Source organism: Aethina tumida, chromosome 2 (assembly GCF_024364675.1).
Source record: "Aethina tumida isolate Nest 87 chromosome 2, icAetTumi1.1, whole genome shotgun sequence".
In the NCBI taxonomy this organism is placed as follows: Eukaryota; Metazoa; Arthropoda; class Insecta; order Coleoptera; family Nitidulidae; genus Aethina; species Aethina tumida.
Genome location: NC_065436.1, coordinates 18,605,469 through 18,630,299, shown reverse-complemented (window position 1 = coordinate 18,630,299; position 24,831 = coordinate 18,605,469). Strand labels below are relative to the sequence as shown.

Here is a 24,831-nt window from a genome sequence, read left to right as displayed (position 1 = left end):
TATAAAATAATAAAACAAAAATACTTTAAAATTGATTTATTTATAAACTTTTACATCACTCTATATACAGGAATAAATTATAAAAAATATTAGTAAAGTTGTTAAACACACAATAAATAAACGAAAACTCAAATTAGTTATTATTATGTGAAGTGTTTAAAATCATTTTAAATTACTCGTTTATTGAAATATCAGTTTATAATAACGACAATTACTAACAATTCTACGTAATATTTATAAAAACTTGGTGTACTTGGTGGGTAGATATCAATAAAGATGAATGACAGGAGTCCTTAAACGCCAATCGATTTTTTTTAACAGTTATTCGTTAAGGTGACATATGTACAAATACTAAATATGTCAAGTAGCTGTATACAATAACGCAGTTTTTGTACATGATATGATGGCAATTCGTTAATAAATGCACATTCGGCCAAATCAAAAAGGCATCACATTCGAATTAGAACAAACGCTAATACGATACCCAACTTAGATTGGCACTGACCGGTGGTTTTATCCTATTTTTATAGATGAAAACTCACATTGAATATTAAAATGATTGTTACCTAACTATATGGTGCTTAAAACCAGTTTAAAATACCATTGTATACATTCGTCTTAACAAACCGTTTTAAAAAAATCATCTGTCGAAAAGGCACCTCAATAAATTCGAAAATGATGAATCTATAAAAACATCAATTTAGAATTTAATATCTTCAATACGAAATTGGCAGTGTCGACATCAAAATCAATGAAAACATGTTATTAACTACTTATTAGCTAAAAAATGTATATCTAGATAGTTCAACAACTTATTTTTTACTCATAGCGTAAGTAGATAGGTCTAAAACGGAATAATGCTAAAAAAGGGATCAACACTTACCCAAAACAATGGCCCTAGTATTTAGTATTATTTATTCGACTTACTCTTATATTTGGTTGCAGTTTAATTTTTATTCGTAACATTATTGCACATGTAATAATAGGTATTGGAATATTTTGAATAATTGTTTTAGATAAGCTCTGACTCCCGAATACAACAATTAATTTACGTCAGTCATTGTCAATCGTTTTATAATATAACATAGTTATTTAAAATAAATTAACTACTTGATTGAAAATGACGGGGTAAAAATAATTTGAGCATCAGGCAAAGTGGCATATCCTACAGCACTAGATAATAGTAATATAAAACAATAATCGATTATTAATGATAGTACATTTGGCCTAGAAGAGAGAAATAGGAAAATAAATTATTTAGCAACTCTAAAAAGTACAAGTCAACAATTTATTATTTTTATTCATGGGGATCTAAAAATAAAAATATATTTAATTTAGATAGCTATAAACATACATTTATAACATAACAACAGAAACCACCTAAATCAAATCTCTCAATTAACATAACACCGTTGATAAACAACTTATTGTCTTTCAATTAAAAATTGGACAGTATAAATCTCACGATTAATTCATCTACATCATTATCAAAACTATAGTTACATATTACGTACATAAGTCAACAGCAGAAAATAGGAACAGTTATCTTAATCAAGAGTCAAATGATAAATAAGTCGTTAAAAATTCAAAAACTATATTGAAGTATGTTATATTAAGAATACAAATAAAATGGTTGTATCCATAAATGCAACTCTCTTAACAATTTAATTACCCTGCGCATGGAATAACATTTATCCATCCGTATAAAATGAAAGGTAATTGAAAGTTGTGATTTTCGGCGGTTTTAAAAAACTTTTTAAAATACATTTTTCCAAATGGAAATTATTGCACCCAGGAAGCAGGCACCCACAGAGGTTCCGTCTCCACACGATTACATGCCGACAAAAGTTGACTAAAGGCAATTGCTAAGTCGGAGTTTACGATAGTTTCGTCGAAAAAGTGTTCATACAAAAACTCTATCCTGGCAGCCGATTTTTCAATATCCACAAATTCCTCTTCCTGAAACACGGTTTAGTTATTTGTTCTGATATTAAAAAAATTAAAATAAAGGCCAAGACCCGGTATGTATGTTACGTTTTTAGGAATTAGACCATAATCAAGACTCACCGTGAATCCCCTTGAATTATTTACGTCGAATGTTGACCTAGCATGCACGGCATTCCTGGTGTCCTTCAGGATCTCCAAATCAGGCGGCTTGATGTAAATTATATAAGGCTTAAGCTGCGGGTTCCTTAACATTTTCAGTGCCTGATAGTGTGGGTTCAAAATGCATACGTGTCCTTCACTGATGATTGACCTCACGCTCTCCGACGAGGTTCCGTACAAATTGCCTTTGTACTCGCCGAATTCGATGAATTTACTGGCCTCAATGTCCTCTTCCATTTTTTCGCGGGAGACGAAGAAGTACTCCTTGCCATTCACTTCACCAGGTTTCATGGGTCGACTGGTAACTATGAAAGAGTCAACAAATAATATGTAAATGCTGCTAAATATACTTGTTAATTAATTGTTTTAATGAGCATAAAAATAATACATTTACATACACAGATTTATGAAATTAATAAACAAAATTTAATATAGTACATTTGATCATTTAAACAAAATATATAATATTTGCAACAAAGATAAATTAAGTAAATTATTTGAATTTTTATAAAATATCCTTACTGTATATTTTATCATGGCAAACATTAAACAAATTATAAATAAATTTGTTGCTAACCATATGGATAATGTTAAAGAAATATTAATAAATTAGAAAATTAATAATATATAAGACTGTTTAAAGAAAAATAGAAAAAAGTAATGCCCCGGGTGAGGATCGAACTCACGACCTTAAGATTATGAGACTTACGCGCTGCCTACTGCGCTACCGAGGCAGTTGTTATGTTTATAACCGAATACAAAAATGACTACAAAAATTATGATTTTTATCAAAAACCAATGATAATTTACAAAACATTTATATAAACATTTTTGTGACAATACATAGTTTAAAACGATTTGTAACAAGAATATGAATATCTGCCTTTTTTACTTGACGAAGTCTAGTTACAAATAGAGGCAATTTTAAAATAAGAAAGTATTTTTTAACTTAATATATATATTACATGAACATTCTTGTTCAAGATTGGCTACCAAAACCTATTGATTTAAGGGATTTATGTACCACACACAAAATAATAAAACTTACACGGAGTAGGAGTCCGATACTTGTCTGGATCAGTGTCTATGAGGCGTCGTTTGAGCTCATTGCGACCGACGCCCGGCGCCCCGATGAGTACAATTGGACGATAGATGCCCGGCCTCGGATAGAGCTTGGCCACTTCTTCGTAAGTCGCTATTTGTTCGCGGTCAAAATCGTCGTTCTCGGCTGTGTCATACATGATTTTTTTAGTTTTGGGTTTGGAGGCGCAACGGGGGGATTTCGGGGACTTACTGCAGGTTAGCGCAGGCAAGGCTGAAACAGAGCAAAGCCCTACGGCCCGAATCGGAGACATGAAAAAAACACATGAGGATGTTAGTATGGTGTGCACCGGTGACGGGCGGTCAGATTTGTGAGAGTGTTGGCTCATACTACGGTTTTTGGAATGGTAAAATATAACAACTTTCGACATTATTTGTATCTAATTACAAATACGATGACTGATGTTTGATTTTACCACTACATAGTAAGACAAGAAAAAGCGGAAATTAGGTATAACTAAATTAATTTTATTTATGAGCTACGTATTTTATTAAAATGAAACATTTATATATTTACAACGTAAACACCTATAAATGTGACTATGAAGGAATGTGCAAAAGCGTAAAGCAAAGCTGAACTGGGTTATAGAGATATAAACAAAAAACTCACCTCCTTCATTATCCACCTGAGTTCTCTCATGTATTATCCTTCGTTCCTGCAACGCTCTACTGGGTATCAGACCAGCCCTCATGTTTCTGTCGCCTTCCCTTCTTGCCTGCCACCTAAAATAAAAATCCTTAACGTCTAGACACGATATTCATAGTTATAAATAAAATAATTATTACCAGTAAGCGTCATCCTGCGAAACTATATGCAACACATCTCCTTTCTTGAAATCAAGCCCAGCTTCTTTGCAAGGAATGTAGGGATCCGTGGCTGCATCATAATCAAAATGAGCTCGGACTCTTACTTTACTCTCCCTTATGGAACATTTTCCATCCGCAGGTACCAATTTAAACGTTATTGTACCTTCGGAGTTTTGCTGAAAAAAATTAATATGAAAATGGCAAGAGATTATGGACCTATTATTGACGTACCAAAATTGTGAGAACATCATTTGGTGTTTTTCCTTCAACGTTGATTCCGTTGACTTCTACGACTTCGTCTCCAACATGGATCAGTCCTGACCTGTCAGCAGCTCCGCCGTGCATCACTCTGGCTATGACAATTTTGCCGGTGGTTTCGTCCGTTTTTATTGTTGCACCCTAAATAAAATTTGTTGAATTTGCTTGATCAAAATTGATGTAGATAGATGTAAGTATCAAAACCAGGAGTTTCAGTGAAGTATAATTTTTGAAATTAACACCTGTGTATTAGAGATAGCACAGAAACACCTGCTTTTTTGTGACACCCAAAGATAAAACTGACAGAAACGACACGTAAGTGAGAATTATTTTTATACAGTGCAACTCTATAGTTAAGTAGTTACAAATAGATACAAGAATGACTAAATAATACTTACAACGATTGGTTCAGCACTTTGTGCCCCAGTCTTTGCAAGAAACAAAAATACTCTGTTGGTTTCGTTACGACACACAACGCACTTCTAGGACAAACTCTTTGGTGCTTGTAGCTTTTGTCCAGTGCGTATTGGATTTATATAACAGAAGATTGCTTACCAAGGGTTCGTTACTTTTGACTAGTTGTACAATTTTGATCGTCTCTTCCTCCTCGTCGCAATCTTGGGGTATTTCGGGAAGGTGTGGGTAGTAATCTTTTTGAGCAACCGCATCGTGGGCTTCCAAAAGGGACTATAATTAAAATAACTTCATTATTATTAATTTATAAAGACATTTGTAGTGAATTGCAACAATGTGTTCCACCCCTGAACATGTTATGGTAAATCCGACGTAAAGTGTACGTGTTACGCCGCATAAAATGCAGTTTAAACGATAAAATGTGACCGTACGAGCTTCCGCGTTAATTCCACAAAGAAATGTTCAGTGCATGCATAGACACACATGGCTTTTGCCACGGCAGTATTGATCGTTCAGTTTCATTATTCGACTATGTGTATGATTAAATCTTATTGTCAAATTATATTCAAGTCACTTTCATTGTATTCCGTTTTTCTTACTGGTTATCGCTGGCTGAAAATAGCGTTGACACCTTTTGTACACTTATGGACGATGTCTCTATACTTTACTTATCTTTGAAATAATTTAATAGTTATATAAATCATAATTTAAACTATATCAAATTAGTAAACGAAAATAGTACCATAATATAAATATCAAAGAAAGGAATGAAGAAATATTATGTTCTTTCTTTATATTTACTCCCTCACTGAATTATCTCTAGAGTCACATATTAAAATAAATAAGTCGAATTGTACGGATTGTTACAACATATAAATGAGAAAATGGTATCAAAAAATTATTTACCAGGACGTGGGGTTTCTGAAGCAAATAAAACAGCTCCTTGATGTCATCGGACGTTGGCGTTCTCGATGCTAACACCTCGAGAACATCCCGATTTACTTGTAACGAGCACGACAATATCGGAAAGAATTTGTCGCTGGCACCGTTGTTCAGGATCTTGTTATGTACGTTCACCAACGCGTGGAGCTCCTTGGACTGGAGTAAATCGCTGAGAAATCCCAACTCCTCGTCGGTGGAGGGTAGGTCGTTTCCCGGCTGTTGGAGTGTCGATAGCAGACGGGATAGTGCTGTTGGAAGTTTAATAAAAATTTCTGTTGTCATGACATCTTCTCAAAGGATATCAAGGAAATAAATCCTTGGTTTTTAATTGCATGAATTAAATATACACCAGAACAGCAAATAGTAAAAAATTTATTGTGTATTGGATTTACTTGTTTCTTAATTAAATCTAACTTGTCACATATCCCCCGTTTATTATAAATTATTAATTTATAATAATTTAATAAAATATTTTCTTTTTATTTAAAGTATAATAAACAACACAGGATATTTTAAATTAAAGTGTCATCTTCATTTTCATTAAAAATATATTTTAGCAACATTTTTATACTACGTATCTATTTGTAACAAATTCTAAAATAATACTAAAGAAGTACAAAACTGAATCATCATTTTATTATATATTATACATTTATAATAATATAATAAAAATATTATTATTAGATTTACGTATAATAAATATACAATTAAATTGCTTAGTGGAAGGTACATTTATATTAATTGATTTTAGATTAAAAAACAAATTATTACAAAGAAAAATTCAGTTTAAGATTCATTAAAAATCACTATAATACATAACAAAATTTATCTTAAATTAAACAAAATAGAAAGTGTCATGTGTAGTCTCTTTTCATTAAAAATATGTTTTTCTGACATTTTTAAATTGGATGTGCAAGAAATTCTAAACTAATACTAAAGTAGTGCAAAATTAAATCATGCATTTAGTGTCAGAAAAACGCCTTTTGTGACTATTAAGTTTATTGTTACTGAAATGAATATTCTATAAATTCAGTTCTCTAATTAAAATTGACACATATTTTAAAGAATGTATAATTATAATTATACATAAGAGTATTTATATATATTCAAATATTTTTTGAAAGGTATTATATTAACATAATTTTGAAAAATAAACATGAAATATTTATGTGTAGAGTGGGGACTCAAACTTCTATAAACAATTACTCAAAAATCTTTATAATTAACTTATTAAATACACAAAAAAATTAACTACTTAGTTGTTGCTAAAATGGGTGAATTTATATTATTATATATTTGTTTTGGCTACTCCCCAAAACCTAATTAATGTCACTAATAGTATGTAGTCATAAAAGGACTAAAAATAAATTTCTTTGTAGACTTACCTGCAGATCAATATATATGTAAGTAGGTTTAAAAATAAAGTAATGCAAACTATTGTAAATCAAATAAAATAAAGTAAATTTTATTAATATTTATTTAGTAAAAACACAAAACATAAAGAAAAATATATAAAAATAAATAGATAATTATACTACAAAATAAAATTCATTAAGAAATTTGAACAAATCTAATTGAATGTATCAGACAATCGTGCAGTAATATTTTGTTCAAATTTTCAAAGAAAATTACTATAGTGCACGCAGTAATAAATCAAACAATCCAAAAATTCGCTCTCGTCATACCTGGGTCCCATTTCTCTTTATTTCCATTAGCCATCACATTTGTTGTCATTCTACAAAAACAGAAAATCAACTAAACACTTTTAATCAACACATTGAAATCTATAACTAATCTAATTACAAAGGAACGGTGCAATGCACCGTTTCGACTGGAATACACAATTTTTCATATACGGAATTGCGAAATTCTATTCCAATTAAATTATGCGATCGGTGCAGACAAAATTGTAACTTAATGCCAATGCCCCGCAAGCAATTAATCCGGGTCATCAATTATCCATCCGTATGAAAAATCGATTGTGTTCGTCAATGAACCGACGACAATATCTCTTTAATTTACCTTTTAAATAATATAAGTGTTTGAACTGCATTCCATGTAATCAATCACCTTTTCTCTACCATAAGAAAGAAATATGGCGATTTGACGTGAAGGCTTGCCAATGTTACCGGATAAAAATATATCAGATTATATATTTATTATATTCTTGGAAATATCTATTATATAATATACAAGAATAAACTTAGTACATCTAAGGTTTACCATAAAATACCATGCCTTTTGTACTCTGTTATATAGAGCTCAGTGCATAAACTTTTAAATCACAGTCTAATTTTAATCACATATATTTAACCTAAATTTAACTTAAGGTAACTCTACCTATGTTAACAAATTGTTTTTCAATGTAAAAACTAATTAAAAATTATGCAAATAAATACAGGAGCAATTTCTTAAGAATAAAATTTAAACTATATACAGTTAAAGCGCCACCTACATTGTACTTCAATAAATATAAATAATCACAAAGAATAGGTTATGTTGTGCTTCTCTAAACATGATGCATTTTAAAGTTTTAAATAAAGTTTAGCTTATTAACTCCACCCTTAGTTCCTAACACATTCGCGATGTTTTCGATTTGCAAACAAACACACCCGGCAACCGGCATCGAACATGCCATAAGTTGTTATTTCTTCAACAAATCTGAAAGAAGCTTAGTTACAGCTGCTGCAAATATAATCAAAGTATTTAGGCTTATTCCTGATATAGATTCTAAGTCCAGGAGTGATAGATATTCAGGTATATAGTGTGTAGAGGAATTTTAATTGTAGCTCATCGACTTCTTTTAGAGTTCTTCCCCCCAAAATCAAAGTTAGAATGTATGGCACAATATTCAGTGTTTGGGAACATTATGTCCCTACAAAGTGTCAGTTTAGCAAATTCAACAAGGGATGCTCTGTTATTAGCATTTTCTGATGCCAAATTATCAGTTGTTGAATATGACCCAGAGTCTCATGATTTAAGAACACTTAGTTTACATTACTTTGAAGAAGATGATATGAAAGTAAGCCTGATTAATATCTTAATACTATATGTATTCACCATATGTTATTTAAGGATGGTTGGACACATCATCATCATGTGCCAATTGTTAGGTCAGATCCAGAGAATCGTTGTGCAGTTATGACTGTTTTTGGCAGAAAACTTGTGGTACTGCCGTTCCGTCGTGAAAATGCTATTGATGATACTGATAGTGATGTAAAACCAATGGCAAATAACTCAGGTTACACAAAGGCGCCAATTCTGTCCTCTTACATGATCATGTTGAAGGATACAATGGACAAAATTGATAATATAATTGATATACAGTTTTTGCATGGTTACTATGAACCCACACTATTAATATTGTATGAACCCTTAAAGACTTTTTCTGGGTAAGTTTTCAATGAAATTGTATTTATTTAATACTATAGGAAGTATTTTTATATTACTAAAATATGATGACATATTTTAAAAATATAAAAATACTTTTGATAAACTTTAAGTTTTCAAATTTGATAATATTTAATATGAAATATTTTAGTCGAGTTGCTGTTCGAACTGATACATGTGCAATGGCAGCAATTTCATTAAATTTACAACAAAAAGTGCATCCTGTGATATGGAGTGTTTCAAACTTACCCTTTGATTGTACCAGAGCAGTACCAATCAAGAAGCCACTAGGGGGTACTTTAATATTTGCAGTCAATTCTTTAATTTATCTGAATCAAAGCATTCCTCCATATGGTGTATCATTGAACAGTATTGCAGAAACTTGTTCCAGTTTTCCATTAAGTAAGTCATTAAAAATTTTAAGTTATTGCATTTTTTATGATTTGACATTTGTAGAGCCACAGGAAGATATAAAAATCAGTATGGACTGTGCTCAAGTTGGATTTCTTGAAGATGACACATTAGTATTATCTTTAAAAGGTGGTGAATTGTATGTGTTGACCTTATTGGCAGATAGTATGAGATATGTGAGAAGTTTTCATTTTGAAAAAGCAGCTGCAAGTGTACTTACAACATGTGTAAATAAATTAGTAATAGTAGTATACCAGTGTTGCATTTCTTCAATTTTAGATTTGTATTTGTGAAAATAACTTCCTCTTCTTGGGTTCTCGCCTTGGAAACTCACTATTGTTGCGTTTCACTGAAAAAGCAAATGAAGTAATTACTCTAGATGAAACTGATGAACCAGCACCTAAGAGAGTTAAGAAAGATGATGATAGTGAAGCTGAAACAGGAGACAAAGTACTGGACTCCCTCGATGATTGTATGGCTACAGATGTCCTAGACATAAGGGACCCTGAGGAATTAGAAGTGTATGGTAACCAAAAACAGGCGAGCCTTCAAATAACTAGCTACGTATTTGAAGTGTGCGACAGTTTATTGAACATAGGGCCCTGCGGTAACGTGTCCCTAGGCGAGCCGGCCTTCCGCAGTGAAGAATTCAACAAACTGTCCGAACCGGATCTCGAACTAGTGACGACATCCGGGTACGGAAAGAACGGAGCACTGTGTGTCCTACAGAAATCCATCAGGCCACAAATTGTCACTACTTTCACTCTGCCTGGGTACTCGAATATGTGGACTGTACGTCACAACGACGATAAACATGCTTTCCTCATTCTTAGTCAAGAAGAGGGAACTATGGTATGTTCTTGCTTTAAGTTAGGTGGAACAAAAAAGTTAAACAGTTTTATCTATTTCCAGATTCTTCAAACAGGACAGGAAATCAACGAAATTGACAACACTGGCTTTGCCACTGATGGACCTACTGTTTTTGCTGGAAATTTAGGCAATAATAAGTACATAGTGCAAATTACAACTGTTGCAGTCCGATTACTGGCTGGTAATATTTTTTCTTTCTTACCAATTGGTTTTCAACTTATGACCGTTTTCTGTTACTTAGGTACAAATCAACTACAACATGTTCCTTTGGATTTGGGATCCCCTATAGTGCATGTGTCCTGCACAGATCCATATGTATCGCTGCTGACTACAGACGGTCAAGTAATAACTCTTATGTTAAGGGAAACTCGGGGCACGGCGAAGTTGGTCATCAGTAAATCCACTTTATCTAATGTACGTTGGATTGTTGAATGCCTAAATAAAATACTAACTATTTAAATTCACAGACGCCGCCAGTCTCGACCATATGCATGTACAAAGACACGTCGGGTTTGTTTTCAAATAAAATACCCGAAGAATTTACCTCACTCCCTGAACACTTCATGAAGGATATGGAACTAAAAACAGAGACCGAAAATGAGGACGATCTGTTGTATGGCGACAGTGATTTCAAAATGCCCTCCCTCAATCCGCCTCAACCCAAGCCAAAAGTATACTACAACTGGTGGAAAAAATATTTCACTAACTCGCGACCCACGTACTGGTTGTTCGTGGTCCGGGAGAACTCCAACCTGGAAATCTACTCGGTGCCCGACTTCAAACTTTGTTTCTACGTGACGAACCTCAGTTTCGGATACAAAGTAACACTTATCCATGGCTCCCTCTTTGCCGTTTGTTAATTCATATATGCGTTGTAGGTACTAGTCGATAGTTTGGAATCCGTGACGGTCAGTGCGTCGGGTCCTTCCAACGAGGCGCAACTACAACAGAATTACCCGGTACGTGAGATTCTGATGGTTGGTTTGGGCAACAACGGTAGTCGACCCATACTTCTAGTGCGTCTGGACAAAGAATTGTTTATCTACGAAGTCTTCCGATTCACCCGTGGTAATCTGAAGTTGCGGTTCAAGAAGCTGCGCCACAACGTTATGTACGCTCCTAACATGATTGCTCCTAACAAGGGCGAGAGCCCCGAATATACCGTTCTAAGGGAACGAATCGCCAAGATGCGCCACTTTACTAATATATCTGGATATGATGGCGTGTTCATTTGCGGTGGCAGTCCCTATTGGATCTTCCTGACGACGAGGGGGGAATTAAGGACTCATTCTATGAATATTGATGGGGAAGTGTTTAGTTTTGCACCCTTCAATAACGTCAATTGTCCACAGGGATTCTTATACTTTAACATAAAGGTATACAATACATATTAATTATAAAATATTATATATACTTAAATAATATAACTTCAGTCGGAGCTAAGAATAGGAGTGCTACGCACACACTTGAATTACGATGCTCCATGGCCAGTACGTAAAGTGCCCCTTCGTTGCACGCCACATTTCGTCAGTTACCACTTGGAATCAAAGACGTATTGTTTGGTAACTAGCACGGCTGAACCGTCCAATAAGTACTACCGATTCAACGGCGAGGATAAAGAGTTATCTGAGGAGGATAAAGGTGACCGGTTCCCGTACCCTCCACAAGAACGCTTTAGTTTGATGTTGTTCTCGCCTGTGTCCTGGGAAGTCATTCCCAACACGAAAATCGACTTGGATGAGTGGGAGCATGTGAATTGCTTGAAGAATGTGGCGTTGGCGTATGAAGGAACGAGGTCTGGACTGAAAGGTTACATAGCGGTTGGAACCAACTACAATTACGGAGAAGACATTACTTCAAGAGGCAGAGTAAGTAACATTTACTGATACTTAAGTTAAGGTTTAATTTTGGGTCATTTCAGATTTTAATCTATGATATCATAGAAGTGGTTCCTGAACCTGGACAACCCCTTACTAAGAATAGGTTTAAGGAAATATATGCTAAAGACCAAAAAGGTCCAGTTACAGCTCTGTCTCAGGTCAAAGGATTTTTAGTATCAGCCGTTGGACAGAAGGTTGAATAATTAATGTTTCCATTACTAGTCATTCTTTAATTTTTTATTTTTAGATCTACATTTGGCAGTTGAAAGATAATGATTTAGTGGGAGTAGCCTTTATTGATACACAAATTTATACCCATCAAATTTTAACTATCAAGAGTTTACTGCTGGTTGCTGATGTATATAAGTCAATTTCACTCTTGAGATTCCAAGAAGAATATAGAACACTCTCCTTAGTATCACGGGTAATTTAATCAACAAAAAATTTTAATTATTTATGAATTAAAATTACTTTTACTAGGATTTCCGTGCCTGCGAGGTTTATTCCGTGGAATATATGATAGATAATAGCAATTTGGCATTTTTGGTTTCTGACAGAGAAAAGAATTTGGTGCTGTACATGTATCAACCGGAAGCGAGGGAATCTCTCGGGGGTAAGAACATGTGAATCACAATTAGCTTATGACTTAAAATATTAATTCTTTTTAATAGGTCAACGACTCCTGAGAAAAGCAGATTTCCACCTGGGTCAAGCAATAAATTCATTCTTCAGATTAAGATGCAAGTTAAGTGAAATAACGGATTCTAAAAAACAGTACAATTCCGATAAGAAACACGTTTCCATGTTCGGTGAGTTTTGCAAGTTTTCCAAGTTTCATTGTTAAATGTACTACGATTTTAGCTACGTTGGATGGAGGACTGGGTTACATCATGCCATTGTCGGAAAAAACGTACCGTAGATTACTCATGTTGCAAAACGTGATGGTTACTCACGGTGCTCATATTGCGGGACTGAATCCCAAAGCCTTTAGGACGTACAAGAGCTGGAGGAAGTTGCAGGCCAATCCGGCGCGGTCTATTATTGACGGGGAACTGGTGTGGAATTTCGTCCATCTATCGATTGTGGAGAAAATAGAGGTAAATTGTTTTTAGTTGGTATACGGCCATAATACTTACTACATACATTTCAGGTATCTAAGAAAATTGGTACAAAACTGGACGAACTTATGGAAGACCTCAGCGATATCCAGAAACTTACAAATCATTTTTAGTTTGATAAATTTTGTATAAAATAAATTAATTTTTTTAATTAAATTTAAGGAAACCTCCATTTAGGTATTCTTTTTTCCAAAATTGGTTATTAAACTACTGTAAATGAATTAGTAGTATCACCCACTTAATTATTTTAATCACTAACGGAAATAAGGAGGCGACAATAAAACAAAAAATATTAACTTAATATTTACTTTTACATATACATAATTGTAATAGACATATAAAAATAAGTAAATCACAGAATGGGACAACAAATAGTTATAAAATGGAAACAGATTTCTGAGGATCAATTAATTGAACCTTGAACATAAATTTTAATTTAAGAATGAACATAATATAATATACACAGATTGCAATTGAGAAGTATTTTTGGACATCAATTGTCTTATGAGTCGTTAATTAAAATAGCTAAAGATACATCAGACATCACAAATTAACACTCAGACAAGTCCTAAACAAAAACCCTTCTCAATAGAACATACACATATAATTTGTTTAAGAGTATTGCGAGTACAGAGCATATGATGATCATAAAAAGAACAATGCTTCTAAATAATAACTTAAATCAATACTCATTTGACTAGATTCAAGATCCTAAATTTTGATTACATAATCCAGGCTGTTAATAAAGCTTATATATAAATGTTCTCAGTCTTTAGTTTATCTTCCAATAAAGCAACTCTTTTATCATATATAAAAATAAGTTAGAGAATACATAAATATGATTTACAAAACTAGTCATTCTATATTAAACTTACATGAAGAACAAAACAAGTTTTACTAACAACCTGAATATGTCATGACACATACTACATTAAATTTTCTACAAAAAATTTTCTAAATCCGTTAAACATTGATTATAATAAACTTTCACGTTCAGTTTGCCATTGACATTTTAATTTTAATGGACCACTCTGCATCAACATAATTTGGCAATCTGTTCCATAAAAACATAACAACTTAATCAAAGGAACAATGTGAATGATGCATAGTTTCCATAATAATGAAAGCCGCATTCACATTGTAGAAGCCAGTCTTGTGAAATTATCAATACTAATTGTTACTTAATTATAAATACATCTAATTGTTAACAATCAATCCAGTTATCCTCTTAAACTATACGGTCGGCCACCAGTAGGAATAGTTTTTGCTTTTTTAGTCACAACCTTTTTCGTATTAACTGTAACAAGAAAAAACACACCTAAGTAAAAAATGAACATATAATTAATCATCCTGTTACCTATCGCTTGAGCTTTCCTCGTTCGTGTTTTAATCGGCGACGTTCGTGTCGGTGACGGCGCCGGCTTTGTTTTGGTATGTCGACCCACCCTTTTGGGCGCCTTCCTTGTACTCTTCGCCCTCTTTCGCGCTTCATTCGCAATGCGTTCTTCCTCCAACAACTCCCGCTCCATTTTTCTGACGTACACTTGCATCATTGCTGGGGTGTAGCCTTCAATGTGTGGCATACCACTGAAAACAATGTTATATAGTATTTATCTTTCCAAATCGCCAACAAGGGGTATTACCTGTCTCCCCGATGTTTTGGTGAATTGTCGCCACGTTCCAAACATCTGTTGTACACATCTAGCATGGCTTGGGTGGGGTTCATTTCCGCAATGTCAAGATCCTGAATGGAGGGTCCTCCGGAATCGCTGCCCTCTGTATTCTTGCGCACTCGCGCCGCCTTCAGCAGGTCATCCGGATTGTCCATCAAAATTCTTGACCAATTCATCAATGAGTCGTGCAAAACTGAAAACAGGTTAATATTAAATAGTGAATGTAACATTAAGATTGCTTATTTAGTTTTGATGTCATCTAATGCTGAGCTTACTTTGTTTATCTTCTTTGTTCTTTCTTCTCAGTTTTGGCTTCTTAAAAGATATGGTGGAAGGTAAAAGTAACTTAGGAGATTTAACTGAAATAAGAAGGCGGGGCACTATGTTCTCCCGTCCACGGCTCTTAAGTCTCTTCTGCTTCTTGCCCCAGCCACTCAAATTTTGAAGGTCCAATTTCAGATCGTCCTTATATCCGTATTCGGTAACGGCCCTACTGAACAGCCTTCGACAGAAATTATAATCCGGGCGCTGTTGAAATTCGAGTTTGCCTACGTAAATAAAGTAATCCATGAGAAATTTGGGACATTCACCGTTGAAACAAAAATTAAGGAAGTTTGGTATGTCTTGAAGACATTTGTTCTTTTTACGCTCGACACGATCGGGATCGTCGGTGTCCTCGGCCCATGGCAAACTGCCGGTCAACCAATAAATCATATTGTATCCTAAAGATTCCAGGTCGGAGCGTCTGGACGGAGCACCTTTGTGAGCATCCCGAGAACAAAACATCAAAGTGCCCGCGTGTGCCTTGCGTTCGTCTGGACAAAAGTCCTTGTGTTCACCACTGGAGAGCAAATATTTGGAAGCAAGTCCGTAGTCCAGTAAATAGATCTTATCACAATTTCTGGCTTGGTTGTTATTCCTCACCGCAGATTTTGGACTGGAATTCTTATCGTCGTTCATCATTTTAAGAAAATAATCAAAGTCTGGTATGTCATCTATGTACTTTACTACATTGATAGGTCTTAAATTTCTTAACCGTTTAGGTTTTTTAATTATTATAGACGCATTACGAGTGCGCATTGTCCGAACTGATCGTATGGGCATTTCTCTGGCTTTCTGAACCATAGAGCCCAACATTATGTTGGGGGCCTTTATATCTGAGTGCACATATCCACAACTATGAATGTACTCCAGTACATCAGTGATTTGATGTGATATGGTTAAAACTGTTTTTAGATTGAAAGTGTTCTTTGCTTTGAGTATTGTTTCCAGATCCTTCGCATATTTGGGCATCACCAGAAAGCGATACTTCTCTTCACCGACGACATGTGAACCTGAGGCGATGTAATGTGACATTCCCAGATGTGGCAGGTTCTTCATTTTCTTCCATTCAACAACTAAAATGAAACAAAACATAAATATGCTACATTGGAAAAAATTTAAGACATAATCTAGTAAATTTTATTGGATGAAAACTATAACCCTTTTCAGAAAACAAATAATTCACAATTGGTAACAGTAAAACTAATATTTGCTTAATTGTAGGGCCCATGCCCCACGGAAATTTCTTATTTATATTTTACTGTGTACTTTAGCGTTTATTAGGGGAAATGCTCGTAATATTTGGATGTACATTTATAAGATATTTTGAACTTTGTATTATGGGGAGCCTCACCAGATGTAGGAGTACTTAAACCCCCTTTAAATATTATTAATCAAAGCTAATGTCCTAGGATTGGTTATAAAAATAAATGTATCATTTTAACATAGAAATTTATTTAATCTTTAATAAAAGTAACACATAGTTTCACATCATAATATTTATTGCATTATATAAAGTGTAGACATTCTCAAATACCATGCCAATTTTTTATTTTATTTACTAACTCACTTCAGTTCAATAGTAAAGTAAATTTAAAAATTATCTTTTTATTCTCTGTTATTTTGCTCTATGAAATTTTGTGATAAAAACTTATTACTAAATTTGTTTACTTTTATATTTTTTATGAAATTAAATACACACACATCATGAAGGTTATGTGAAAATGATATGTTTAAATAACCTTACCTGTATCCAGGAGTTGAAAAAATGGATATAAAACATTAAAGTCAAATTTTATTATTGTTAACCAAAGCAACATAAATACAACATTTGTCACAACAACGATTTTATGTATAATAAAAATTAAGTTAACAATGTAAAAAACTTACTCATATCTTCCTTAGCAATCCTTAAGTAGCAGTTGATTTCAACAAACAAAGGCCCATTTGTGTGTTTTTCAACTTTGACGACATATGGAGCATCATTGCCCACTTCTTTGTTCAACACATCCGAAGCCACATAAATTTCACCAAAACCACCAACCCCTACGGACTTTCCCACTCGCCACTGTTTGCCAGCTATGTCGGTGAATATCTCGCCACTTTTAATGTTACTACAAGCTGAAGTAGTGTTAGTCGGGGTGACTTTCTTCTTGGCTGCCTCAGGGTCAGGGGAATGGCGCCCAGGCATGGTTTCACCTTTGAGAAACCTGTACAGATGTTCTAAATTAGCTTATAGGAAATTACTGCTTATAAGAAGTGATATCGGCGTATTGCTAGGTTTGAATTTTAACGATGTTTTTCGATGTAACAATGTAATTTGTGTCTGGTTTATTTCTTGAAGTAATTGAGATTTCATTTAATGTTAGCTGGTTAAAGGAATAAATATTGTACTTACTGTTGACGTAATGTCTGTTTATATTAATGCATGAAGGTGGAAACTGGAATTATAACAAGTGCCATTAGATAAAATTCTCGGCCATTTTACATATTTTCATAGGTATCTAGAATGACCGCATGCGCCTGGCGCCAAGTAAGATGCGCACGCAAGGCGAAATCGTTTCTTCCAGAATTAAATAAAGAAAATGCTCGATTAATTTCACAATTACTTCTTTTATTCGCTTCTTCTGCCTATTTCTAATGCCAAAATTAACATGAATTCATTCGGAAACCACGTTCATAGATTGAACATGTGGTGGTACACAAGGTTGCTAGGCAACAATTTAAAGGGATTAGTAAACAAACTTGTTTGTTGTAATTGTCAGACGAAAAATTACGAAGTTTTCTTATGGCAGAAGTGCATATTATTGGCGAAATTTCACATGCCAAAGATTTTCCGAAGCCGGAGCTTTTCTGCAAGTGGCACCTGCAATTCGGTACGTTGTTTGTTTAATTTTATTTATTATTAATCGCTACCAGCACCCGTCATTGGTAGTTATGTGTCAAGTTTAATGACGAATAACGTTTTTATGCACATAAGCGTTTTTATTAAATTTGAAAAACAGGTTCTTTTGCTTGTGGTACCGGTCGATTTTGAATATTATACGGTAGATCGTAAACAGCTGGTTAGAAGTGGAAACGACCTTGGGTATTTAAATCTTTAGCCAACATTGTGCTGCAAACGACTTTTACCAGAGTTCAAACTACCAAAATATGTAATAAAATATTTAATATAATAGTTAAATTAATAAAAAGACGCGCCAGGAACTCCTTAGCATCGGGGAGAAATTTTTTCTAGTAACTTAAAAATAACATATACAATGTACAATAAATATTTATAGTAAAATTAAAAAATAACTAAAAAAGTACTTGTTTACTTACATTAAATTTTAGAAGAACAAATTTAATTTTTAAGTAATTTGATTATGGATGAGTTTTAAAAACATATTATAATAATATAATGTAGAGAAAAATCTTTTTTCTTGACACAAATAACTTTTACCATTATTAAATTAAAAATAAATAGTGTGAATTTGAAAAAAAATACATTTTATATAATGTTTTTACTTTTCTATTTTCAAATATATTTGACTATTATGTTACCATCAAAGAATCGAATCCAAAAAATGTATGAATAGGACTGGCGGATATATTTTCTATACTTTATAATTAAAGTTAAAGCTATGTAAATTTAATATACAGATTTTAAGATTTTGAGACATCACAAATCTGTAGTTCTATTTGAATTTTCTTCAGGGATGATCCAATTTATTTAGGAAAAGTAATAAAACGTACAATATTAATTAAATAAGCAGAACCATCAGATAACAAAGGTTATTAACGAATATTTTTATCACTGTAACGTCTGTTTACGGGTCGTTTAAGAATTATCAAAATGCACATAATCCAAAGGAAGTGTTACGTACACGTTTCCCATAAAATCATAAAACACATTTTTGCAGCTACTTGAAATTAATTAAATTCTTTAAACTTATTGCTTTATTGTATACAGTACAAAAAGAGTTTGGTCCATCTGAATCCTCTAAAGAGATATCATGTGCAATAGAGACAGTAAATCTCCCACCATGGGACAGACTTGTACTGTCTCTGTTATGTATAATGTCTCTCTCTAAATTCAGGCGGGTCCAGCGCTTTTCCTACTGTATATAAAAGTTTAATAAAAATTAAATAAAATAAATATTATAATTATATTATATTAATAATAAAAGTATTATATTACATATAATATATATTATGTATATTGCACGTACAAGAAAAGTCTAAGGATATTCTGTTCCAGACTTTTATGTAAATTAAAATTTAATATTATATATTTATAACCACCCAATTTTTGTAAGTTTATCCTCTAGAAACTACGAACTTCGTGAAGCAGTAAAACAACTAAATTTAGCTAACATTTATTCTAGGAAATAACTGGAAACTTATTTCTGGTAAAAAAGAAGGGCAAACGCAAGTAACCTGGTCAACTTTCGAAAACATAAGCCGATGGTCCTTTCCAATTGACATCCACCTAGCGACTGCCGGAATACAAGGTATCAAAACTCAATGATTCATTAACACCTAAATTCATTTCATTTTCATGTTGCATTCCAGGCTGGCCAAAGATCTACGTCCAAGTCTATCACCTCGACTGGCTGGGCAGAGCTCACCTCTTCGGCTACGGAGTGATTACGGTGCCAACGAGTCCGGGTACTCACCTGGTCGACTGTTATACGTGGAGACCCCTCGGTACCTTGAGACAACGATTTGTTCAATATTTTCTCGGTGGAGGGTTACAACTGAAATATCCAGATGTGATATTTTCCTCCGGTGATCGATATAAATTGTCCACGGAGGCTATGGGAGTTGTGTCCTTTAATCTGTCGGTCATACTGAGGAATTTTACAAATTACGGTGTGGAGTATCAGTAGCAACATGGCCTGGCAAATTGCAATTTGGTGTTTATTACTTGGAGGTAAATGGATGTGGAACGTGAGGGCCAATCAGACCACTTTAGCATCAAATGGAACTGTTACCATAACATCGACCACACAAGCTGTTACAACAACAATAGCTGCAGTCACAAAAGATGAAACTACTACGCCCACTACTATAGAAACTTGTGGTATTAACTCAACTTGCACAACAGTTTTAACAAATAAAACAATTAGTACTACTATTGCTACCACCACCACAACCCCCAAGCCTACAACCGCAAAGCCCAAATTAAAAGTGTTTGAAGCGAAGAAGCCGAAGAAAGGTTGTAGCTGCAACACACAGGTTTGTTCTTAATCAACATAGATTAAAAATGTATTAAACCATTATTTAATGTTTAGAGAAGCATATGTGACATCAATTGTTGCTGCGATGTGGATTGTTCGTCGACGGACAGAGACGCATTCGGTTACTGTGAAAAAGAGGAAAATCGATTTTATGACACGAGGTACTGTGATTATATTCAGCATATTTATATTAACAATACGGATTATGAATGGCATGTAAATGAGAACGGATTGTTCTGCGTTGTCACTAGTAATTTACCACCTTCATATAATTTACAAAAGAAACAGGTATGGTTATGCATTATTGCAATGATGTCTATAATCGCTTCAACTACTTTTAGCCACTTAAAACATACGATGAAGCATTTCTACAGAAACAACATAAATATTCTTGGTTTCATAAAGAGCAAGTATTAAAACAAGTTAGTACACATAATTTCAGTGAAGAATTTGCTTATGGTAGTCCCTTATATATTATTAAGGATAATATATTGTCTCAGATGGGTAAGAATATTTAATATACTTGATTACAGCCAGAATGTTTTCTATTATTTCATATTAAATTTTAGAAATCAATGTAAATTACTTTACCGACATTTGCAATGGCAATAAAAAAATATTCTACTTAGAACATATAAAAACGTCATGCTCTTATTTGAGGGTTAGCGAAGAAAATCACAAACTTAATTTTACAACGTACTACCATAATATATCTGTGATAGCTTCACCAAATATATTCAACATCTCCAAGTTTCACGATGACCAGGTACGTTGTTAACAAAAGGATTATATACACTCTCTACAGACTCACTTGTATTACAGAGTTGCCCACGAAATGTATGCCTTCCTATTAACACAAAACTTTGTGATGAAAATTTTAATGTTTGCGTTAACATAACGAAGCTTGATAAAAAATTAGAAATTGCATGCCAGTTTGAACTGGCCAGAAACATCAACACGTGCAAAAATGTAGTTACTAAACTTAAATATAACATCTATCACAATGGAACAAAGGGAATTAAAAGTGTTGAATTGTTGGCTGTTTTGAATTTAGTTAAATACGAATTCAGCAACAAAGATTACGAGCATTATGTGGACGTGGAAGTTAATTTTCTTTGGTATAACCAATCCAAGAGTTATTCCAACCAACTGAGTGGTAGTCCAGGCTACATTATCGGTAAACCGATTCTTATAGGCAATTTAAAAAATCTAGGAAACCATACACATCCGAATTTGAGTTTGATCAGAGATCCTTTGAGGTACGAGGATAATTTTTTGACCGTACCCAAAAATATTAACGGGGTTTGCGTACACAATCATTTAGTTTATACTACAGTGGAGTTCGGCTATAACATGATAACAAAATGTAGATTTAAAAGCCAAATTGAAAAGAAAAAAAATGAAAATGCAACAAACGTTTGCAGAAGAATGCAGGAAAATATTCTATTAAATTGGTTTATTGATAAAGATGTTAATAGATCTTTTGGTCTCTTTGGAAATGCAGATTCCAAAGAGTTAGACGACTGGTGGCCAATTCTTTTGAAAACCTCTGTTGGTGATTTACTGAACACCACAGTTGGCAATTTTTCCAACAAAAACAATTCTGTTTATTGTCTGAATCTCGTCTCTGGAATCGAGATAGATGTATTTCATTCTAAGGTTGATTTTGAAGATTTGATTAACCAAGAGAAAATATTAGCTATAACTTTTAAGTTTGATTTGATGTCAAATAAGACTTTTAAGTATGGTGACAAGGTAACTGAATATAGTATGGATTTAAAAAGTAGAATTATGTTCTATGATATAACTGCAAAGAAGATTAAGAAATTCGTGGACCCCCCAACTTTTGAAATAAAGTTACCATACGACTTCTTTTATCCTTTTGTTAGAGTTCATCAGAATGGCGCTCTCACAGTTAGCGTCTCTTTAGTGGTATTTGTAGGAGTTATTTGCAATTTTGTGCAATATTTTTGATAGGAATAAATTATTTTATGTACAAAATTGATGGTGAGTTTTATTTTTTAAAATTATAAACAGTATTTGTATTAAATATTTTATTTATAAAAATAGCCTATGAAATTCGTTGAGTTCATACAAGTGTCGCCACATATACTAGTAGGGCAACATAGTCTAGGAAAATCACAGTCTGAATTGTTTCTGCATCTTTGTGGTTGTCTACAGCTAGATCTTGATTCAGGACTAGAAGGTATTGGACACCCCGATGGATTTATATCTAAAAACACATTGCCAAAAAATAAAAAGTGAGTAATAACAAATTTTAACAAAAAAATACTCACATTCACAACATCTTCCAAAACTTCTGCAGCAAAAATCGTTAACTACATCGGTGCATTGTCTGCAATAGCTTCCTGTACTTCCCTGAGCGGCAACAAAGTAATTGGTCAGCACGCATAACACCATAAAATATATTACTTTTAACATTTTGTTTTTACCGTTTGTTGGACGCGTAGGCGGACGCAATTCGAATGCAACTTTTTCTAATCAAAATGAGAACGGTTACGTATATTGGCATTGTTTACAGGGACACGCGCTCGTCAGAATATTAAATTAGTATTTAAAATGGTTAGTTACAAGAAAATATTCTGAGAATTAAATTTTAATAATAAAATAATAAATTTACATATATTTTTAAATTATAGAATTAAATAAGTAAAAGCTTGGGGAAAAAATACTAAAAGTAACCAATCTTTATTTTAAATCGGGTTACAGTTTATTAAAAATATATATTTTTTAACTATATCTAAGAACAGATAATAAAATAACGAATTTAAATTTTATTTCGTGAAAGCGAGCTATTTTTTACATCCATCTAACTTGCGAGATTATTATAGCCTGATTTTTTGATTAAATATTCTTCATTCTATATATGCTATTGTTATGCATCTTATGTTACACACTTATGAAATATGTAAACATGGTTGCATAGGTACATTTTATACAAAAATATCTTAGTTGCATAATAAATATAATATTTCCCAAGGGAAAGATTACTTACGTAATAATTTTTAAATAAATGTAAATGCATATAATGGGATAGTTGCAATAATTTGTTTGTATATTGCATAAGACAGTTCCTTAAGTATGATGGTCTGTGGGGCTTTACGTTAACCTCAAAAAACATAACCTAATGATTCTTTGTTATTGAAACTCGTTAAATACATTTTGTTAGTTGACCTGCCTTTTAAGTATTACTCTACTTTAAAAGTTATTCTTTGACAATGGCGGAAGACAAGATAGGAAATATGGAAGAACAAGCGCTAAAAAGGCGTGAAAAACTACTTCAATTAAAACGCAAACGAGAAGGCAAAACCGATGAACCAAACGCCGAACAAAAAGCAACAGATGAAAAACTACCCAAGCCAAAATTCCGAAGCTACAAACCTGCAGATGAGTCCTTGGAGGAGCACGTTTTGCCTAGCACAAAACCAGGAGATGTCGGAGCCCAAGTCAAGGATCAGTTGGAATCGGCCAAATCGGAGACGGTTATCGACCAGTTGGATTTGTCCACTCTGGCACCAAGGAAGCCTGATTGGGACTTGAAGAGGGACGTGGCCAAGAAGCTGGAAAAGCTGGAGAGGCAAACACAAAAAGCAATTGCCGAACTCATCAGAGACCGGTTTAAACAAGGGCATGAGGATCTTGCTGCTGTGGTTACCATTGGAGCTGATGCTGGTGGAAATGAGCCTTAAACAATGGGAATTTGTTTTGATCACCACCAAAAAAATATTTTAATTGTTTAAGTATTTATATGTATATTTTTGTATGTGGATACTTAGGTAATTTATAAGGACTTAAAAATAAATAAATCTTTTTTACCGTTTGTTGACTTATAAATTAAAAAGTATATTTGCAGGAGTTATGTCATTTCAGTATAAATATAAATATGACCCATGTATGATTCATCTCATAAAACTAGGTATTATCTGGTAGGTAGATCATTAAGGTCGAAAATATCAATAACATTTAAAAATAAATGTTTGCAATAATTCTTATCCAATGTAAATAAGTTACCTATATCAAAGTGAGTTATGTTCCACTTTTATTCATAATTAAGGAAATGTCCGTGATAAAGGAAAACAATTATAATGTAAATTTGTTTATAAACAGGAAAATATTAAAAAGTGTTAATTTCAACAAAATAGTAGGCGCTGTTGCCACGTTTTTACCCACATTTATGTAACAGTGTTATGTTTGGTCAAAAACCTTATTCTAATAAATATATTAATAACTTATTTGTCTAATTAGATTATTAATTATATTATAATAATAATAAAATACACGAGTGATATTATTGTGG

General features: G+C 33.3%; 6 protein-coding genes and 1 non-coding gene across 10 annotated transcripts; 4 read left to right on the top strand and 3 right to left on the bottom strand.

The window, feature by feature from the left end:
* Positions 1-21: 21 nt before the first annotated feature.
* Positions 22-7,792, bottom strand: LOC109604578 (MAGUK p55 subfamily member 7). 4 transcript variants are annotated; one of them, XM_020021115.2, is made up of 11 exons: positions 7,651-7,792; positions 7,314-7,363; positions 5,593-5,876; positions 4,828-4,959; positions 4,671-4,700; positions 4,246-4,413; positions 3,994-4,190; positions 3,818-3,930; positions 3,155-3,439; positions 2,068-2,411; positions 22-1,959 (listed from the first exon to the last, which is right to left on the bottom strand). In XM_020021115.2, exons 2-11 carry the CDS (start codon positions 7,360-7,362, stop codon positions 1,783-1,785), a joined length of 1,779 nt encoding a protein of 592 aa, XP_019876674.1. In that variant the 5' UTR covers position 7,363; positions 7,651-7,792; the 3' UTR covers positions 22-1,782. The 4 variants fall into 4 exon arrangements, with proteins under 4 accessions (XP_019876674.1, XP_019876676.1, XP_019876675.1 ...); XM_020021117.2 differs by having other exon boundaries at positions 3,155-3,334; XM_020021116.2 differs by lacking the exon at positions 4,671-4,700.
* Trnam-cau (transfer RNA methionine (anticodon CAU)) lies at positions 2,768-2,840 on the bottom strand. The gene has a single exon. It is a non-coding gene; the product is annotated as a tRNA-Met (tRNA).
* A 341-nt stretch (positions 7,793-8,133) lies between the features above and the next one.
* LOC109604583 (cleavage and polyadenylation specificity factor subunit 1) lies at positions 8,134-13,469 on the top strand. The gene is made up of 17 exons (XM_020021122.2): positions 8,134-8,385; positions 8,436-8,650; positions 8,704-9,020; positions 9,170-9,420; positions 9,475-9,656; positions 9,709-10,281; positions 10,342-10,480; positions 10,541-10,713; positions 10,767-11,120; positions 11,178-11,675; positions 11,733-12,167; positions 12,221-12,373; positions 12,427-12,603; positions 12,660-12,792; positions 12,851-12,988; positions 13,041-13,276; positions 13,330-13,469. The coding sequence occupies exons 1-17, from the start codon at positions 8,214-8,216 to the stop codon at positions 13,408-13,410; spliced, it is 4,227 nt and encodes a 1,408-aa protein (XP_019876681.2). The 5' UTR covers positions 8,134-8,213; the 3' UTR covers positions 13,411-13,469.
* Positions 13,470-13,587: 118 nt separating this feature from the next.
* LOC109604586 (nucleosomal histone kinase 1) lies at positions 13,588-17,839 on the bottom strand. The gene is made up of 6 exons (XM_020021125.2): positions 17,690-17,839; positions 17,182-17,501; positions 15,246-16,367; positions 14,941-15,163; positions 14,655-14,884; positions 13,588-14,594 (listed from the first exon to the last, which is right to left on the bottom strand). Exons 2-6 carry the CDS (start codon positions 17,480-17,482, stop codon positions 14,518-14,520), a joined length of 1,953 nt encoding a protein of 650 aa, XP_019876684.2. The 5' UTR covers positions 17,483-17,501; positions 17,690-17,839; the 3' UTR covers positions 13,588-14,517.
* A 225-nt stretch (positions 17,840-18,064) lies between these two features.
* LOC109604580 (B9 domain-containing protein 2) lies at positions 18,065-20,162 on the top strand. Its single transcript, XM_020021120.2, has 3 exons — positions 18,065-18,167; positions 19,659-19,784; positions 19,846-20,162. The coding sequence occupies exons 1-3, from the start codon at positions 18,080-18,082 to the stop codon at positions 20,160-20,162; spliced, it is 531 nt and encodes a 176-aa protein (XP_019876679.1). The 5' UTR covers positions 18,065-18,079.
* Positions 20,163-20,166: 4 nt separating this feature from the next.
* On the top strand, positions 20,167-22,514 carry LOC109604577 (tectonic-1). Its single transcript, XM_049962511.1, has 5 exons — positions 20,167-20,511; positions 20,568-20,801; positions 20,855-21,017; positions 21,083-21,279; positions 21,336-22,514. The coding sequence occupies exons 1-5, from the start codon at positions 20,167-20,169 to the stop codon at positions 22,485-22,487; spliced, it is 2,091 nt and encodes a 696-aa protein (XP_049818468.1). The 3' UTR covers positions 22,488-22,514.
* A 798-nt stretch (positions 22,515-23,312) lies between these two features.
* Positions 23,313-24,354, top strand: LOC109604582 (coiled-coil domain-containing protein 12). The gene has a single exon (XM_020021121.2). The coding sequence runs from the start codon at positions 23,753-23,755 to the stop codon at positions 24,221-24,223; it is 471 nt and encodes a 156-aa protein (XP_019876680.2). The 5' UTR covers positions 23,313-23,752; the 3' UTR covers positions 24,224-24,354.
* The last annotated feature ends 477 nt before the right edge of the window (positions 24,355-24,831 follow it).

Coding starts and splice junctions, on each gene's coding strand:
- LOC109604577 (XM_049962511.1), top strand. CDS start 20,167: ATGGCCTGGCAAATTGCAATTTGGTGTTTATTACTTGGAGGTAAATGG. Junction 20,512..20,567: donor GTTGTAGCTGCAACACACAG/GTTTGTTCTTAA, acceptor TTTAATGTTTAG/AGAAGCATATGTGACATCAA. Junction 21,280..21,335: donor CCAAGTTTCACGATGACCAG/GTACGTTGTTAA, acceptor CTTGTATTACAG/AGTTGCCCACGAAATGTATG.
- LOC109604586 (XM_020021125.2), bottom strand. CDS start 17,482: ATGCCTGGGCGCCATTCCCCTGACCCTGAGGCAGCCAAGAAGAAAGTC. Junction 16,368..17,181: donor GATTGCTAAGGAAGATATGA/GTAAGTTTTTTA, acceptor GTTTCATTTTAG/TTGTTGAATGGAAGAAAATG. Junction 14,595..14,654: donor GAGGAAAGCTCAAGCGATAG/GTAACAGGATGA, acceptor TTCTTGTTACAG/TTAATACGAAAAAGGTTGTG.
- LOC109604582 (XM_020021121.2), top strand. CDS start 23,753: ATGGCGGAAGACAAGATAGGAAATATGGAAGAACAAGCGCTAAAAAGG.
- LOC109604583 (XM_020021122.2), top strand. CDS start 8,214: ATGTTTTCGATTTGCAAACAAACACACCCGGCAACCGGCATCGAACAT. Junction 8,386..8,435: donor CAGGAGTGATAGATATTCAG/GTATATAGTGTG, acceptor GACTTCTTTTAG/AGTTCTTCCCCCCAAAATCA. Junction 12,168..12,220: donor ACATTACTTCAAGAGGCAGA/GTAAGTAACATT, acceptor GGGTCATTTCAG/ATTTTAATCTATGATATCAT.
- LOC109604580 (XM_020021120.2), top strand. CDS start 18,080: ATGGCAGAAGTGCATATTATTGGCGAAATTTCACATGCCAAAGATTTT. Junction 18,168..19,658: donor CAAGTGGCACCTGCAATTCG/GTACGTTGTTTG, acceptor CATTTATTCTAG/GAAATAACTGGAAACTTATT. Junction 19,785..19,845: donor AGCGACTGCCGGAATACAAG/GTATCAAAACTC, acceptor GTTGCATTCCAG/GCTGGCCAAAGATCTACGTC.
- LOC109604578 (XM_020021115.2), bottom strand. CDS start 7,362: ATGACAACAAATGTGATGGCTAATGGAAATAAAGAGAAATGGGACCCA. Junction 4,414..4,670: donor AAAGTGCTGAACCAATCGTT/GTAAGTATTATT, acceptor AATTTTATTTAG/GGTGCAACAATAAAAACGGA. Junction 2,412..3,154: donor GTATCGGACTCCTACTCCGT/GTAAGTTTTATT, acceptor ACTCTTTCATAG/TTACCAGTCGACCCATGAAA.